The sequence below is a fragment of the Nothoprocta perdicaria genome, unplaced genomic scaffold, assembly GCF_003342845.1.
Source record: "Nothoprocta perdicaria isolate Ctin4 unplaced genomic scaffold, notPer1 scaffold_129, whole genome shotgun sequence".
Lineage (NCBI taxonomy): Eukaryota > Metazoa > Chordata > Aves > Tinamiformes > Tinamidae > Nothoprocta > Nothoprocta perdicaria.
The window spans coordinates 451,574-470,463 of NW_020454416.1; the positions used below are offsets into that span (position 1 = coordinate 451,574).

At 38.7% G+C, this 18,890-nt stretch overlaps 2 protein-coding genes across 2 annotated transcripts; one reads left to right on the forward strand and one right to left on the reverse strand.

Moving 5' to 3' along the window:
* Positions 1-786: 786 nt before the first annotated feature.
* On the forward strand, positions 787-5,272 carry LRRC57 (leucine rich repeat containing 57). The gene is made up of 5 exons (XM_026033454.1): positions 787-933; positions 1,912-2,047; positions 3,123-3,391; positions 3,852-4,037; positions 4,607-5,272. Exons 1-5 carry the CDS (start codon positions 850-852, stop codon positions 4,646-4,648), a joined length of 717 nt encoding a protein of 238 aa, XP_025889239.1. The 5' UTR covers positions 787-849; the 3' UTR covers positions 4,649-5,272.
* Positions 5,273-7,191: 1,919 nt separating this feature from the next.
* Positions 7,192-18,578, reverse strand: SNAP23 (synaptosome associated protein 23). The gene is made up of 7 exons (XM_026033440.1): positions 18,477-18,578; positions 17,864-17,905; positions 16,217-16,265; positions 15,598-15,715; positions 12,200-12,349; positions 11,501-11,645; positions 7,192-9,479 (listed from the first exon to the last, which is right to left on the reverse strand). The coding sequence occupies exons 1-7, from the start codon at positions 18,531-18,533 to the stop codon at positions 9,414-9,416; spliced, it is 627 nt and encodes a 208-aa protein (XP_025889225.1). The 5' UTR covers positions 18,534-18,578; the 3' UTR covers positions 7,192-9,413.
* Positions 18,579-18,890: the final 312 nt, after the last annotated feature.

Genomic DNA, 18,890 nt, shown 5'->3' on the forward strand with positions numbered 1-18,890 from the left:
CTTGAGCGCGGCGGGCGCTGCCGGGCGGCGCCGCCTGCGGGCCGGGCCGGGCCGGGGCCGGGGCCGTCTCTGCAGGTGAGCGCGGACGTGGCGCTGCCGGGAGTCTCGGGCGATGGGAACGGGGGCTCCTGGGGGCTGTTAATGGCCCCCCAGACCGCGCGTTGGGTTTTATCCGCGTCCCGTCCCGCAGATCGGACCCACCTGGCGCTCGTGCTGCCCTTGGCCCGCGGCCGGGCCTCGCTTGCCCCGGGAATGGGCTTTGCTGGACCTGTGGGGCCTCGCTGGAGCTGTTGGGTTTAGCTGGAGCTGTGGGGCTTCGCTGGAGCTGCGGAGTTTCAGCTTCCAGCGTCAGGGCAAAGGAGCCAGGTCTTGAAATGAGTACCCCCCTTTCCACCCCCCAAAAAGCTACCAGCAAACAGAAGCACAGCGTTAAGGGCAGCTCTGCGCTGCAGACTGCGTTAATGTGATTTAGGGTGTCAGCGATTGCCTAGCACTGCTGGTGGTTGTGAAGGAGGAGAAATGCAGCAGGCTGTTATTTTCACTTAGTTTTAACGATGCTGCTTAATGCACTAGTTGATTAATCCAGCTTGCTGTAGCGAAGGCATCTTAATAGGCTAGATTAAGGTGAGAAAGTTCTAGATTTCAGTTGTTAGGGAGGTGAAATTGCATTATTGAAACTTTGCATATGCCATTCAGCGTGTCCAGCTGCTCCCAATGCTGGAGACACCACGTACAGAAGTGCCCTTTACCTGTGCTTTTATAACAGCATTTGGATTATCCCGGGCAGAAGAACCGAGAGAGGCCAAGGCAATTGCTCCAGTTGTGCGTCCGTGACGGAGACCTGCCGGGATGGGGAACAGCGCATTGAAAGCCCACCTGGAGACCGCGCAGAAGACCGGTGTGTTCCAGCTGACGGGAAAGGGCCTGACGGAGGTGAGAGGCCTTTGCTCGCACCGGCCTCTGAGGATTTGCCTCCCTCTCCACATCTGCTTGCTCCTGATCCTTTGCTTTAGAATGACCGAGTGCTCGGGAAATGTGTTCATTAGTTGCCGGGCTTTTGCTGTGCTTTTTAAAAATGGCTCAACTCAGAAAAATGTAAGATTGACTGGGAAAAATTACATTCTTTTAGATGGAATGTTACCTAAAAAGATACTGCACAACCTGTGGCATTATAGGATTGCAGTTTGTGGCATTTAAATACTTAAGCTGTGTTTAATCATAATCTTATGAACAGCCTAGACAAGCTGTTCACATGGCTACAAGTATCCACATTTAAGTGTATTGGGAATTATCTTGACTTTGGCGTCAGTCAGTCACAGAAAACACAGAATGTACCGGAGCTTAAGTCTTGTAACAATTCATAGGTTAGCCAAAATAACTCTATCACAGTAAGCACAGTAATTTTCTGTGATTTTACTAAAGTTATCTCCAGCTGTTCTCCGGTCTCTCTCTCTCTCTCTCTCTTTTTTTTTTTTTTTTTTTTTTTTTTTTTTTTTTTTTTTTTTTNAAAACCACCAATCTGTTGACTAGGAGTTCCTGATGATCATATGATCATTATTGTCTTTATTTATAAATGCCAAATGCACCTTAAAGTGGTAAGATCCAGAGGATTAGTAGGCAAAAGTAAGAGAAATGGTTTACATAATTGTTTTAAAAGGAAAAATTGGAAAACATTCTCAATTCCCCCCCAAAATCTTTTCCTCTATTTCGTCATCAATGAAAAAGTTTTTATTTTTTTTTTAAACATCTATTAGTGAATTTGTTGACTTAACTGCATACTGTGATGATTAGATGTTGTGTAGGCCAATGTAATGATTCATACATGAGTTAAAGTTTCAGATCTGTGTACCTTGAACATTTGAAGTTGTGGCAACTGTTTTAATACAATATCTTTTTTTTTTCCCGCACTAGTTTCCTGAAGACCTGCAGAAGCTGACGAGCAACCTGAGGACAATAGACTTGTCGAACAATAAGATGGAGATCCTACCACCACTGATAGGAAAGTTCTCCTTTCTGAAGAGCCTTGCTCTGAACAACAACAGACTGAGTATGCCTGCTAATTTATATCTCCAGAGATTTTTAAAATAATATGTTTGATTCCTTTGCTTAGAAACTAAATTTAATGATTTTACTCTCACTGGATGTAAACGGGAAATTTAGTCAACTATACTGAAATCTTTGGAATTCATGCACAGAGAAAAAAAAAAAATTCTTCTGCACTAGTTGCCAACTTAGTTGTGTTATCAGTTTTACAATGACCTGTAAGTACTTAAAACCATGTAGCTTTTGTGCTGTGACTTGTCTGCTCTGGAAGTTTAACAGCTTCAGATGGTTTAGTCCTTATACAAAGAACAAGTAATGAAGATCATCAGTACTGCTGGCAATTCAGTGGTTGCTATTGTTTCTATTAGGCATGGCCTGTGGAAGTTCAGTGAAGCTCAGAAACCCTGAGCTATGAGAAGTACTGTCTCTTGGATGACTAATAAAATTCTTGCCTCTGCATAGAGAAGATTGAGCTGAAGAAACTGACTGTATTTTTGTGTGTGCAATTGTGCACTATCTGCTTTTTCTTTCCTTTTAAAAACCTCGCTGCTGCTGTAGTGCAGTTCAGGAGAGCTACACGTTACTAAGAGTGTGGAAAGAGTGAGGGCTGAATGAGCCCCAGCAGACCTTACCTGATAAGACTTCTGCTCTTCTGTGGTATGACACAGTATGAATTATCTGAGAACTTACTACTTTTGAGTAGTAACTTTGAAGGGTTGCAGCAGACCTTTGAAGCTGTGAATGGTGCTTCAAATGTTACAGGACACATTGGCCAAGTGGTTAGTGAAGAGTGATTGATAGTGTAAAATCCTCTCAGAGCAGAGAAGTGATTTCAGCCTGTGGTCTGAAGGCCCACTCTATTGTATTTATGGAAGATAGTTAAAAAGCATGTTTTGTCAATGGGTTTGTTTGCTGTGCAGGAACTCTTGTCTTCACTGAAAAACTTAGGGGATTCCTGGTGGAAATTACTATAATATAGCACAGTGTATTCTCTGCAGAAGCTTATTTGAATTAAATGGATGCATATGTTTGCTGTTCTTTGTTTAGGTCATTTCTTTTGTTCTGTGTCTTGTTTTTAGCTGCTTTACCTGAAGAGCTGTGTAAACTGAAAAAACTGGAATCGCTGCACTTGAATGGCAACCACTTGAGACAGCTACCAGCTGCATTTGGACAACTTTCAGCTCTCAAAACCCTGAGCCTTTCTGGAAACCAGCTTCGGACTGTGCCTACACAGCTGTGTGCTCTTCGCCAACTGGATGTGGTAGATCTTTCCAAAAACCAGATCCAGAACGTGCCTGACACAGTGGGAGAATTGCAGGCCATTGAACTCAATTTGAATCAGAACCAGGTCTGGTAACTAAGATGCTCTAGGCGTGTGGATTTAGGATGTGATCGTCTTGGGAGTTAGTACATCCCAGAACAAAAGCAGAGACCACCAAAACGTTATAGGTAGAAGGAAAGTCTCTTGAATGCAACAGAAATGGGCTGTTTGCCACTAAATTTGTATACTGTGGTATCTTCAGCTGCATGATTTGACTGTCAAGTCCCTACTCAACAAATGTTTTAAGTTATCTTCTCATAGTTAAAATTTGAGATTTATCGGTTAAACAGATGTGTGGGTTGCCAATCATCATGGAAGAACAAAAACAAACTTCACTGTTGTTTAAACATTATTGTCATAAAGAAGTTACTGTTAACATAGCTAACGTTCATGGAATAATTTTTCCACATTAGGCTGAAGCACAGCCACTGTAAGTAATCACAGATCACTTCATCCTATTTCACTTTTGTTCTTTCATTTGTATCAGATATCCCAGATCTCAGTGCAGATCTCCCACTGTCCACGCCTCAAGGTCCTGCGTTTGGAAGAAAACTGTCTAGAACTCAGCATGCTTCCTCAGAGCATCCTCAGTGATTCCCAGATCTCACTGCTTGCAGTAGAAGGCAACCTCTTTGAAATCAAGAAACTCAGAGAACTTGAGGGTTATGACAAGGTTTGTGAAATTTTACTTCTTGCAAAGAAGTGTCTTGTAAACGCCTTGTCCAGGGCCTTTTCGGAATACTAAGAGAGCTGCTGTGCTGCTGAATAAAAGCATAGGATAGCGGTGGTGTTGCCAATACTGGATTCTTAACTATCCTCCAAAAAGAACTTCAAGAATTCTTTAAAAAATTAACTTTCTTATAGGATTCAGGCTCCATGTTCTTCCATCAGGGTGTTGGAAGGGTAGGTAATGATGACACGTGTGTATATGCAAGGAGAGTAAATCTCTTTTACAGTGCAGAAAAGCAGGATAAAAAGAAATAGAAACTAATAGATGCTCTACAACACTGCAGTCTTAGCTGAAGTCTTAACACTTCAGATGAGCATCCTGAGGGCTTTCAGGAAGAGCAATCTGTGTTACAGCAGATTGCTCCAAAATTTTTTTTAAATAAAGCTCTAATGCTTTTGTTCACCAAATAATAATCCTTTAGCTGCAGAAGCTCCCTCCATGAGCAGGTTAGCTGTGTGCAGTTGTGAGGAGGCTTTGCATTAACTTCTGAATCTTAAAACTTTCTTTTGTAGTACATGGAGCGGTTTACAGCTACAAAGAAGAAGTTTGCATGATCGTTATTCTGACCCTGTGTGGGCCTGGAAAGAAGAGTTAGTTACTGGAGCACCAGCCTCAGTGACATAAACGAAGACCAATGAAGGAGACTGACAACACGATCCCCTCAAGTAGTCCGATAGAGTCTGCTGAGCTAAGGCAACATCGAATAAACTTGAAGTAGAAAATGTGGATATTGAACTGATGAACAGGCCTGGGGCTGGTTTAGATTCCTTGCCCTTAGAGCTTTTAGCACACTGCTTGTTCTCCTTTGTCAGAGCCCTTCCTTTGACAAGAAAGAGAATGAGTGTTTTGAAGCTGCCACAGCTTCTCTTTGGGAGGAAGCTTAGTACTTTATAAGAGGATTACTTCTCCTGGAAATACTTTTCGATGTTAGTGCACTGAAGTTCTGCTACCAAAGCAGATCCAAAACATTGTCCTATGTCTTACTATCAGCATGTTACAGCAAAGAGCTTTCAAAGATGTTATAGTTCTTAACCTGTGTAAGCTTTTATGAAGCACAATTAGTTATAGCTGCACTACTGCTTCAGGTAAACAAATCATGTTTTGAGCATTATTTATACTGTACTTCACAGGCTTTCTTCCCCCTTAAGCAAGAATTGCACTACACTCCCTTTCTGAGCTTTATCTAATAAAAATTAGATTTTACCTTCATTGCACTCCCTAAAAATGTATTTTGATGAAGATATCCTTGCACCAAGTCTGTGTACAGAGCTGTGCTGAAAGTCTCAGTCATCTCATTGCTACTGCCTTACCCAAAAGAATCAGGCTGAACTGTATACAATTATGCAACAAGTACTGAAAAGGAGAATGTATTTGTCTATTTTAGTAAAGCATTTTGGAAAAAGTGCTTAAGTTTGGGGCAAGTGCTGCAGTTAACCACTTTAGAACTATGCTACCATTGTAGAAGCCCCTGCTTTGGGGATTTCATCAGCTAGTGGTACTGTATACCACAATTGGACTTTTTTTGAGAATGCATAGTAACCTTGTGAGAGCCCCGGAACAGCAGTGCAGTTAGGTACTGTATGCTTAGAAAAGCGTACAGTGGAAAGTGCCTTACATGCCTGGATGCATTTGTGACCGAAGCTTATGGGTAGCTTTAGATATTTTTGTTCTATTTTGTTCTTTTGTTCCACTTTCCCACCCAAGGCTACTGTAACTACTTAATTTCTGGATCTGCAATTAAAAAAAAGCTCAGATGATCTCAAACTAGAGATAGCCATTCTTTTAGAAGGTGCTTAAAAGGGTTATCTAGTTTCCTGTCCATTTTGATGCCTGTTTTTCTTACATTGCAATAGTGCTTCCAAAGTCGCTCCTTCTACAACATTAAATAGGTAACTACTTAAGAACCCCTCCTGCAGGTATATATACACCATGGGGAGGATGGGAGGACTAGTTTTGTGCAAGAGCTGACAGCAGAATAGTGTCTTCCATAGCTACTGTGTTTTGCAAGACAAGTCAGGAAATATTTTAAAACACACCTGAATGACACCATCACTGCAAGGCCCTGCACAGCTGCTGAAGGGGGCTCAGCTTTCTGCTAGGTTCTGACATGGGGAAGTGTGTCAGGGACTAAAGGCAAGGCCCCAGGCCTATAATAAAAGCTCAGCTCATTCTACTTGACACCCAAGTTCTCAAGTACTTCACAGACTTGTCATTCATGAGACGTTACGCTAAAATAAGAGCATTGTTCTGGGAATATTTTCTATCTGCACAAGGGAACAACTCGCCCACAAAGATGGCTCTATAGTCATTATGTATACTCTTTGCAGTACTGGGTTATGGTCTTTATTATAAATAGATGTGCTAAGGTATGTTCCCCTCCTCCAATTTCTGTGACATTCAGCATAAATGGCAAAAAAAGATGGCAGAATAAGTTTAGGGGAAAAATCAACAGTAGAAGAGTTGGAAAATGCTTCAGATAACACTGATATCAAAGGAAAGGGAGGGCAGGGGGGAAGTACCTCTACTTCTGGAAGCATTTAAGAACTTAAGTCAGCATCTTGTTTATGTAGTCACCAACACACCAAGAAACACTTCAGCTTGTAATTGTTAAGGTCCTTGACTACCTTGGAGTTGCAACATTTTTGGAGAACAAGGCAAAATCCTACACAAGATACTGCAAGAGTAGTAGATTCCTCAGACCCTATTCCTTCATTTATTATCAGGATTTCTGTGAAAGACAAAAATAGAAGGGAAGCTTCCTAGTTGCATAGTAGCAGTTAGTTCTGCCAAGTTTTTCAAGGACAGGAAACCAAGCAAAGACCATTTTAACTACAAGAAAACAGTTCTAAACCAGATTCAATTATAAAAGTCTGTATTTTGCTGTGTACAATATATAAACACAATCAAAAGCAGAAACTGTAAACCTTCATTCTTAATAGCATTCAGAAATAGAGACGCACAAGTGTTGATTCCATCCAGGAGAAGTGGAATTTTTAGCATCTATTCTACAGACAACAGTAAGACAACAACACGAGCAGCCCACCGTTCCTGAACTTTAAGGCACCAACTCCCCCAAGGCTTCAGCTCTTGCTACATCAGAGAATAGTATTTATATCAGCTAATACTCAAGCTTAGAGTCTCAAATTACTTGTGAGTTGTTCATTGCAATATAAAGATTCTGCATACCAGTCATGGTATTCTCTTAACCAATGCACTAGTTTGATTATTGCTCAGGGAAGTCAATAAAACAGACCTATAGTAGCAAGGGAGAAAAACAGCTGAAGGTGTTTCAAGCAGCTAAAGAACAGGTCTGGGTTGATCTAGGCAGAATAAGGCAACTGCTTTAGTCTCCTGTTTCAAAAGACAATCACAATTAAATACATCATATGCTCTGCTTTCACAATCAGCAGCATTCTTCCAGTTAACCTGAAGTTCTTAAGGGAAAAAACCCTGCATTCATTTAGAAGTTCATTATGCAATGTTGCTACAAGTGCTTTTTGTTATTTGGGCTTTTAAGCATATAGTCTTCATTACTACTAAGGGTAGAGAATCCACTTTTAAAATTTAGTATATTCCAACAGCTACTGGAAGACAGAAGCCAGGAGGTGCTTCAGCAGTATCCAGTCATCTAAAATTGCTATTTACCTTATTCATATTACAGTCTTTCACTGCCCTATTTATTACATGCAGCAGTTCCATTCTTTGGTCAGGATTTTGTTTTAATCTAAAACTCAAGTTGTTCTGGGAGCAAGCTGACAGTATACTAGGCACAATTATTGTATTACCACTGAGAAGAGAGTGTTTAGCTTTTTTTCATCTGAAATCTAAGCAAATTAGTCTCATATCACTAGCACCAGAATTTTCTGCTAATGGCTATACAGACTGTCCTTCTTAAAAAAGATGCTGTTTTTCTCTGTAAATTTGGTTTGGAGATTTCTTTCCTCCACCCAACATTCATTACTGCAAGTTAAATTGAAGTATCATTTTCACTTTCAATACAGACATAATAAATACCTAACTCCACCCATCAATATGGTCACTTGGTATTTACTTGTCAAAGTGACTTCCTCTTCTTAGAAAGAAAGCTTCCTCTCCCCCCACCCGGTGAGACTCCTCTATTCCACAAAATATTTTAGTTGCAGTCAATTTTAACTTGGAAAATTGTCAGCCCCAAATGTGCAGTAATAAGCCAGTCAGCCATCTATTTCAAACTAAGTTTATTTAGAACTAGCACACAGTTTTTCTGAAGAGTTAATGCTTCCTCCAGACTTGTGGCAAGAAAAGCTTCACTTGTAGTAAGCTTCTCTGTTTTCAGCAGCGTTAAGATGCTCCCTACAAATTCACTGCTGAGAACAACCTCTGCACAAGGTCTCAGTCACTACATTAGCACTATTTTAATAGTGCACTGGAAAAAGGCATAACTGAATTTCAATAGAAACTGGCCAAGGTAAAATCTGATATGTGATGTGCTACTAGCTACATTGCATCATTCATTTAAAGATTAGATGAGTGTAAAAATTTTCTTCCATTTAATAAATACTTTCTAGGGAAGTGATTTCTTCTACTCACATGTGCATGGTGTTTGGAACATTATGTACAGAACACATTGCCAGACAAAGCAGCACAGTTCCCTAAGGCTGCCCTCTAAATCAATGTCACCTCAAGTGAAGAAAAGGAAACCTGCGTACTCCTCCAGTTACCTTTACATTAAAGTTTGTGTTTAGAAAGTGTTTTAAAGCCCTCAACCCAGGAGTAGTAACTAGTGGGCAATAACTCCTTAAATTCTGTAGCACACTAACTCAATCTCAAGCCACTCTTAGGTGGTTTGGATTGCAAAACTATAGGTTAGCCAGCTAGAGATACAAGGCAGACAATACTCACCAACCCCTATTTTAGTGAAGACACTCAACTTATGAGGTATTTTAAACTGTGCAAAGTGCCCTCTCCAACTTTCAACAACTGATTTCAGGTTAACCTGCTTATTCCACTTGAATAAGGGGCTATACTTTGGAGGCAGGAAAATAATCTGGGGAAGGAAAATAAAACAAGCCTGAACATTCTCAAAGCCATGACACTTTTAGCCCTGAGCAGTTTGAAGGAAGTGAAGGCGGATGAGGAGGAAGTTATGTTGGCTGCTTTCTTGGAAAGAAGGCCAAGCCTACATGAAGCAATTAAAAAAATAAGAAAGAGCCCTTATAGAAAGGGTTTTGCTTCATATTTCCCAGCCCTTCTTATTTCAGAATAGAAGAGTTTCACAGATCCATGAATATGGTGGTTTGCAGCTGGAGAGACAGTGTCACTGAACAATGACAGCAGGCTTTAATTGTCAATGAGTTTCTTGGCTCTGATGTTGGCCTGCTCAATGCGATCCTTGTTTGTATCCGCCTGGAAAAAAAGAGATGCAAATCAGATGCAAAACAATTTAATACTTCAAGCCAACTGGAACCCCTGAATCTCAAGGTATTAGTGTTGTAGTAGACAGAACAGTTCTAAGCATTATAATTTTTTTTTCTAGATGAAGACAGGCAGTTTGGGCAGTAACAATCAGAAAAAAAGTTGAAGTTTTTTTGCCAACCTCCAAAACAGAGCTGCTGCTTCAGCAAGGAATGCTCAGGAAGAGCATTAACAGATCAAGGGGATAAATATTCCCCAAAGACGTTGCCCTTCTCTTCAAGTGTTGAAATATCTTGGGAACCTCTACAAAACAGCTTCAGTACTACAGATCAAAAATTATTAAACAAAACTGAAAGTGGTCTAAGCAAACCCAGAAGTGGTCTATCGGTCTAAAGAATTATTTTGCATAGTGCAAATCCCTATTTTTCATCCCCACAATGCCCTAGGGTCCCACTAGTATGGTATTTGTTAAAAAAAGAAGAAAGAGACTTTGTTTTGTATTTTATCTGTTATTACAGCACTAAAAAAACTAACCACCACATCTAGCTGAGCAACTATCAGGATGGAGTTTCATAGAAAAGTGTAAGAAACTTCAAAATAAATTCCCCATCCAGTCAGCAGTCACAAATAAGTTGAGAAATGGCCTCTGCTCTCCCTAGATAAGCTGAACTCGCAAGAAGCTACAGCCAACCCTTCTATCAGCCATTTCACATAGCCAGAGTAAAATGGGTTGGGGAAAAAAAAAATGAGGGCCCTTTCCTTCTGTTTTCTCCTTCCAGAAGAGCCTCTCCAAGTTCAGAATAAGGGGAGAGGCAAGAACCTGCTGTAGAAAGCAAGAGGTACAATGTGTTAGGCACCCTGGCAGATGAGTGATCTAGCTAGCAGACCCTGTAAGGAAAAGCCAATACCATAAGTGGATAGACTGGGTGGATAGCTTAAGTGAATTGTACTTTTTTTCCTTTAAATTCTAAGTATTAACTCAACTGGAAAGTAAAGCCTCACACTGCTCTTTGTTTCTTCATACAATACTACCTTTGGAGATTTTCTTTTCATCTTGATTCAGCTTCCATACTATTTGAGACCTTATTCATATTCACACTCTTACCAACCCTAGCCAAAAATTCAGATGTTCCCATAGGTACAATCAGCATACAGATCAAGACTGGCTAGTTTGTATATTTGAAAGCATTTCTTCTTGCTGCTGGCCTTACTAAATGTCGCTAATATTTTTAACTCCCTGTTTATACTTCATTTTACAAGTTTAAAGCAATTGCTGTCTGCCTTTTTTTTGAGGATATAAAAAAACCTAAAGTTTTCGCTTTCACATTTCTTGGTAAGGATGTCTCCAAGAACTTGTGTTCTTTACGTAAGGAGATTTTTAGAGTAAGACTTCCTTACAACTTACCACTGGAAGGAAAACCCCAAGTCAGATTTGTATACGGTTATTCTGATTTGGGAGATCAGTCTTTAAAACGTGAAAAAATAGATGGTACTAGTTGGGGCCAACTACATTGATATGTAGATGAGGGACACCTGCAAAACCCATCATCCCAATCTTCAGTCCCAACACTAACCTGTTCACAAGAATGAGGGCTAATAATTCCCTCTGGCAGTGTAACTTATAAGTAAGAGGATTATAGGCTTTTTTTAATTCAAAAGTCTCACTATTGATAAATAACATTATTCCCCAATATCCACAAGACTATTTTTCCTAACAGCAAGAGCAATTATCCCTTAAATTTACTTCCAGGCTATGTTTGCCAATCCAATTAGTTCTTTCAAACTAATACCTTCTTTCATTAGTTTTTATAATTCTAATTTCTAATATTCTTTCAAATTCCAATAATTTTCAAATTAATTAGTTCTCAAATTAATCTTTTCAAATTATTTCAAATTATTAAGTATCGGCATATACATATTGAAATGGCAGACAGATAGGACAGTAAACTGTTCCTTATCACTTCTCAGCAACAACTTCTAAATTGAATGCAACAGGAACACTGTGACCTTACCTTGATAGTTATCCGGTCTATTTGTTTATTCTGGGCATCAATCTCATTTCCCATATCCAAAGCCATATTTTTCAAATTCCCCAGAATGTTTCCTACTTGAGCAAGATTTTCATCCATTTCATCTTCTCTGGCATCATTTGTTATCCTATTCAAATATTAAACAAATGTTTTCATAAACAAAGACTTGCTTTTTGCCCGCTTCTCAAATTTACCATATTAGATTTTTCCCAGTACAAATTTAGCCAATATGCACAATATTCACACCAAGTAATTTCCTCCTTCTTGTAATACCCTTGTATTCCAAGAAGGACAAGAAAAAGAGTAAGGCATAAATTTGGAGGCTGTTTCAGTAATACTGAAAGTAACAGCTACAAGAGAAAGCTGAAGGCATCAGACTTTCATCAAGTATACTTGCATGACAGTTAAGGTGCTAAGCTTGAAAAGTCATTTATTAACGAGCACTAAAAATTTAGATATATCCAGAAAGACACTGAAGATATTACCACTGCAGGGGGAAGGCAGGGAAAAAGTGCACAGGAACTCTACTACTACTGAAAGCATAGACATCTCAATCTTTAAGCAGTAGATCCTCAGAGCCTTAGAATATTTTAAAGTTAACAGGTGCAATAGATCTGAAAAGAATCTGATGACCAGCAGCTTGGTCTATCTGCACTGGAAGTGAGAAGGGAGGAAACAAACCGTGTGATATATCCACTGCTCGGTCCTCCAGAGGCCTGAGGCTGCTGATTGACTCTTCTGGGTTGCATGGATATCACGTGGTCTGCCGAGTTCTCGGTGCCATCTCCCCAGGCTGCTCTGTGCGCCCTGCTAGACTCAAAGTTCTTCGTCCTGCTCAATGAAAACCAGAAGTCTGAGGTGCTACACTAGAAAAAAAATGGCTTCTTGAATGAAGTTCGCATTGATCTCAATTTATATTCAGAAACATATCTTGTGTCTCAACAAGAAATTTTTAAACAGACAAAAATCTGACTGTGTAATTGTTTCTTGTATCATCTTGTTCATCGTATATCTTGCACGTGTAACTGAGTTACTCTGCAGGCAGTTTAATTCAATCTCAGTGTTAATACAAGGACAATATTCCTGAAGCATCTGACCAAAAGAGAGAAGAAGCTTGTGACAGTATAAGGAGAGCTTACACTGTCACAAAATAAAGCTTATCTAGAGATAGGTCAGAAGCTAGTCTTGAGACAGGTTCAGATCCTTCTCAGGGAAAAGGAAATGAAGAATCTTCCCCAAAGGAAAGTAGTAGCACTACTCAAGAACATAAATAATCCAAACCTTTCAAATCCAATAATAATCCAATCCAGATTAAGTTGGATATTTTTATCCATCATTTTCTAAAGCCAAATCTTTCTTCTCAAAAGTGTGTGTGTGTATACACGTGTGTGTATATTTTAAATACACAGATAAATCTAGAAAACATTTATGAAATAGCAAGCATATCTAAATACTCCTTTGGCTCTACAGTTCAATAGTACTAATGCCATTAGAGTGACAAGCCAACAGACCATTACCAGATAATTCAAGAGACAAAAAGCCTGACATGAATTAGCTTTAAGAAACACATATCAATAGAAGCGTAAGAGGAAAGATATACAAACAGTTTCACATTTTAAAGTGTAAAACAAGTTGTATTGAAGAGATACTCCCTTCTGACACACAATCCAAGTGGGAAGCTACTACTTTTCTTACAGTCTGACCAGTGAAGTATAATCTATGTTGGATACACACAAGAGTTAGCTTTCAATTCATAACTACACAGTTAAACATGGTAAAATTCCAAAGAAACATGAACTAGTCAATTTAGCAACTTTCAGGTTTGCTGCAACTAGACTGAGCGTATTTTAAGCCACTAGACTAAAGCTGTAACAGGAGCACTCCATGTGCTTGAATGAGGAAAGCTGCAGGTACCAGCAGTAACAGTGAGGAATTTAGTGTTCAATAAGAGTTGCCTGAAACTATTTTCACATCTGCAGCAGGTAACTAGAAACTGCAACTGTTGTTCAAGCTAAGCAAGTTAAAGAAAAATCAGATTGAGAAACTTAAGTGTTGTATTTCCAAGTATTGAACACAAAACTCCCCCCACCTCAATGTTTAGCTCCCTTAGGAGTCAGTAAGACTTTCAGCTTGCACAGTCTGACAAACCAGCACCGGCTCAGGAGAGCGCTCAACATTCCCACAGCTGATCCATCTGTAGGAGCTGGCAGTCCCCAGACACGTCACTATTACAACACAGCACAGCCACGAGGAGTCCTGCATGCAGACATCATGCACATGCAACATACACCCGAGAGAAGCAGCACCTTAGACAGCTGGTTACATGTGCATGCTGCACTAGTAAGACTGACCTTCTGCTAAAATCCATTTTCACCAGTTAAGTGAATACAGCTTCTTATCTTAGTCTTCATTTTTAGATAGCAAACAGCAGTGTTAGGAGAGAATGGAGAAGAAAGAACAGTAAAGACCAGCAAACAGGCAAACTGCTATTAGTACACAGGTATTAGAGTAGTGTCTATGCCTTGTGCTTTCACAACAAAGATCTCCAAAAACATCAATAAGCTGGGGGGGACCAAGATAGAGCAATATTTAATACATCATATGTTCTGACTGAAGCTCATGGTTTGTGAAAAATACAAAAACTACAGCAGACAACCCATTAGCAAATGGGACACTGACAAATCTGTTCTATTCAATAATTAAAATTTACATATGCAATAAATTTGATATTTGCCTAAAGCTGTATTACATATATGTAAAAAATGCTCACAGTTTTTATATTGCTCCTCTACTCCAATAGAGGGACTTCTCTATGTCAATGCCTCTTGTTGTACACACCTCATTAGACCTTTTATTGCAATCAGTGATCTGAGGTGCACCATAAGAGCTCAAAGATTCAGAGTTTGCTCAGTGCCAATCTGCTGCTCAACTTCAGTGGGTAAAAAATGCTCTAAGTTCACCAGTCTGGTAAAGCTAATATGAAACTAAGGATAGCTATCCAAAGCTTAATGCAGAGATATTAATCATTTCAAAACAGTAAAACTCTAAAGATCTTTTAGAACTTTGCTTCATATCTATCTTAAGTGATCTCTTTAAAAATATCCTATTGAATAGACAGATTGTTAGCTCCAAGGTATTTTTACTAAAATTTCAGAAACCTCTCAGCTGGATCATGAGGGTTTTTCTCCTCTCCATGAAAAAGAGGAAAAGACTATTCACTTATGTGGTTTCTCTTAAAATAACTTACTACTTCACATAAAATGTGACTGATCACCTTTGATTCACACAAACCAACTTCGTAATTTGTTGCATAATGACTTCACTGCTTTAAAAATGCTTTATGCAGCAAATAAGACTGATTTCTGATCACTGTTTTGGTTAAAATGTTCAGAACTACAAATTAAGTACCATAAAACAGGCATTAGTCTTAAATGACTTGAATATGGTGCTCATGTTACTGATGAGAACAACACTGAAATCTACAAGATTGTGTATATTCAGTAATGAAACTGAAGTTTCAAGATCAGCACCTGCTTTCCTACTCTCTTCCTCCATAAAGCATGAAGATTTTCATTATCTTGAGAACCCATATTGCTTTTTTTCCCTCCAAAACACAAGTTGTCTTGCATAACACTGAATTATAATGTTGATTAAAATGGCATTACCAAGTTTCTAATAAGTTAGCAGAGAAATACTTCTGGCAAGAGATGATTTTCAGAGTCAGATATCTAATGTATAGCCATTTATATGTGGCTTTATGGCTATTTAAGCAATGGTACTCTTCTACTAACCAAAAAATGTTGAAGAGACTAGAGTGCATTCAAGCAAGATGATATACAGCGCCTATACTTACACTGTGAGTAACTACAGCGCCTATACTTACACTGTATTGTGTATTGAGACACAATATATATACAAGTAAGCTTTAACTAAATACTCATGTATGATCTAGAAGAGTTGTACGTTTAAACGTACAATCAGCTTTGAGAGCTTCAGTTTATTTCTTTTATTGTAGGCCATCTCCCAGTTGATTAGTTATTGGTAGCAGAATTTTATGCTTAGGGATCCATTTAACCAACCTGTTGCAAGGACAGACACAGAGCCCACAACATTTGTTGAGCTCTGTCAGCGTCTTCTCAGCTTCTCTCATGTCCTTGTTTATCTGGTCCATGCCTTCTTCTATGCGATTTAGTTGTTCTAGAAGAGACATGAGCAACCTGAGTAAACACAGACATTACTGGGGAAAGAGATAGCACCTTTTTCAAACAGATTCAAAAGCTGCAGCTTCATCTTTATACTGACAGCTTTGTTGCTGTCTCTCTTCTGGACTTTTTGGTAGGAAAAAAGATTAAGTGGTTAAATTTTGTAATATTAAGAGTCTTCCCTATCTTTAGGGCAGTACTTCTATAGCTACTTTTAGAATAAATTCAAAGTTTGCTCCAACTGCAGAAGTTGGATTGTGCTGTAACTAAGGATTTCAGAAAATTTAAATCCTCTTATAAATACTACAAGCAGTAGCACACTTGAGAATATCTAATAAATGCAATTGGAGAATTGCACACATTGTAATATCCAATTAGCACATCCCATTTTTACACAAGTAACCTTCAGTTTCAGCAACAACACCTCAGTGATAACCCTTTTTCTTTTATTCATAATATTGATTTTTAACATGAGAAAAAAGATGGAAAAACTCACCTCCCTGTTCATCCAGCATGGTGATAGTCTTGATGCCTACATCCTGGGACTGTAGAAATAAATTTGCAGATTTAAAGAACAGCTTCCAATATAACAGTACTAAAAAGCAAGTCTCTAGATTAGATTTGTTAAGCCAACCAGCTTTGTACGAAGTGCTATGTATGTGCTAGTAACAGCTTCTCTAAGTGTACTTCATCAGATCAAGTCTTTTGCTTGACTAATAATGTCAAATACTATTAGTGATAGTGTGCCTGATAAAATTGTAACCATTTATTGCAGCACTCAAATTGAGCTCTCCCACAGCTAAACCTTTTTTAAAAAAGGAAAATTTAACTATCTCATTTGGAAAAAGTGGCATTTAGTTCAACTAATCCCTATAGCTGCAATGAGAATGTCTTGAAAGTCAGAGAGGGGAAGGAAAAGAGAAACACCAAAAATCAGAATAGAGCCTACAAATCCATTTCTGGGAACTTAGCAGAAAGGATCAGAAAAATGAGACTGTCACTGCTTTTAGAAACAGGCAAAAACTTGCAGCTGGGATTATATCAAGGTATAGTTCTTCACAGGCCCAGTCTTGGACCTGGCATGAAGGTTATGCCCGTGTTTTGTTATAAGCTTTCAGCATAAAATAATCCCTAGCATAGGAAGCTCTATCTTAAGAATCACCAAAGTGTGACATCATTAATATGAGCTTGGCTCACTGTATGTATCAAGTGCTCTTAACATTCACATTTGAAATTCACTGGGTTATACCAATTCAAATCTCATGGATAACAGAATCATCTTTAATTCCACAAGATGAACTTGTCAATACAGGTTCTAAAGTGGGGCTGACCTAATAGAATTCTTATTTTTCAGAGTAATTTTTACTGTTCTCGCAGAACAACCTTTCAAGTTTTTGATGCTAAAAGACTTAGCATTAGCCTTGAGACACATTAATACTTATTCTCCAGTTTCCCATTTGTCTATGGCATACTCAAGTACTGGAAGGACTGTCTTGCTAAACCAGTTAATTTTTGCTACCTCAATTCCAGCTAGCTACTAGCTTTCTCTGTTTTGGAAATTATACTATCAGAAGTAAGGTTTCAACTACTTTTGGGAGTATAACTATCATGTGTAACAAAGAAGAAATATATGGCACAGAATAAAGCTGAAATACAGATTTGTTTCCGTTTTATCACCATACGTAACTATTTTAAAGCAGCAACTGATGAATAGATGGCAAAACGGTACACGCAAAACTGCTTTTGTTGAGAACCAGGAGCAGACTTCTAAATCCTACCCTCCCTCAAGCAGCACTTTTTCACACTGTTTGGTGGAGAGAGCCAAAAGACAAGTGCTGTTATGAGAATGAAGTGACAATAGTCAGAGGAAGGATTTTCACTTAAAGGAAATGGGGTATTCAAGTTTCCCTAACCTGATTTTAAATATTGCAAAAAAATAGATGCAAGTATTTCAACTCTATGATCTAAAGTAGCACCTTCAAGTAATTGTCTCCCTCAAAAAAAAGAGTTTAGGAAAAAATAAAACACACACACAAAAAAAAAGCCCTGAAGGTCACCATGTGATAGCCAGCATGGAGTTAACATGCAGCTGCTTATACTGCAATTGAATAAATCCCCAAAGAATTCAAAAGCTTTTCCTTACCTCAATGGCCAAGCCAAGAATCCTTCTGGTGCTTTCCAAAGACTAAAGAAAGAACAATTAAAAAAAAAAATCAGTATCAACAGCTCATGTCAGCATTTGCTAGTCCTCATTACTAGTTCACCAGTTCACTTTCAGGATACTAGTGCCCAAAAGTTCATTAGCCTGCCAATAATACACAAATGACTAATAATAATCAAAGAATCACACAACTTTTTAATTAGTAAATCCTTGTTTTTCAAAATTTACCAATCTTTGCTTATTCTATCAGCAAGTCATTACAAGAAAAAAATTCAAAGGCACATAGTTCAAATTAAACAATTTAGAGGCACTGGGTATCAATATGATTTAGAAGAATGTAAGCACTCAGGCTGCTTCATCTCAATAATCATGACTGAAAAGTCAGCACTCAATTAAGAAGGTAGCTATAAAATTGAAGCTAAAAATTCATCCTCATTTTCAGGAAAAGCCTTGACTCCAGTATCTATTGGGTAAAGAGATGCATGGAACATTCAGCTACGTTATTGCCAAGTCAGCATCCCAGCCTGTATTATAGGAGATTACATTCTTGAATAGATAATTACTTTTATCCCAGGTGGCTTCCTAAAATATTTACCTCATCAGTGACCTGGTTGGCCCTCAGCTGAATTTCTTCAGGTGATAATTCAGCCATGATGAACTGTTCCTTTTAAGCAATCCAAGTTTAAAAAAAGTCTTCCCCCTGCAATTGAAATAGATCAATCTTCAGAATTATTTAAAATGTTTATATTTATAAAAGGCAGCTTTGACTTTTACAAGTATTTTGAGCTGCAATTAGAAAACAGTTTGGAATGAAAGCGCGCACACACACACATCATTACCCACAGCACAATAGCCATTTACAACTAGAAGGCACTAAAATTATTCAACTGATACAACTAAGGTACTAAGTGAAATGAAGGTCAGTCAGCCTACAAAACTGTTTCCTCCCTAATGCCTTCCTGATAACTTCTGGAATTTTCTAGCTATCCTTCATTTCCTGATTTTCACC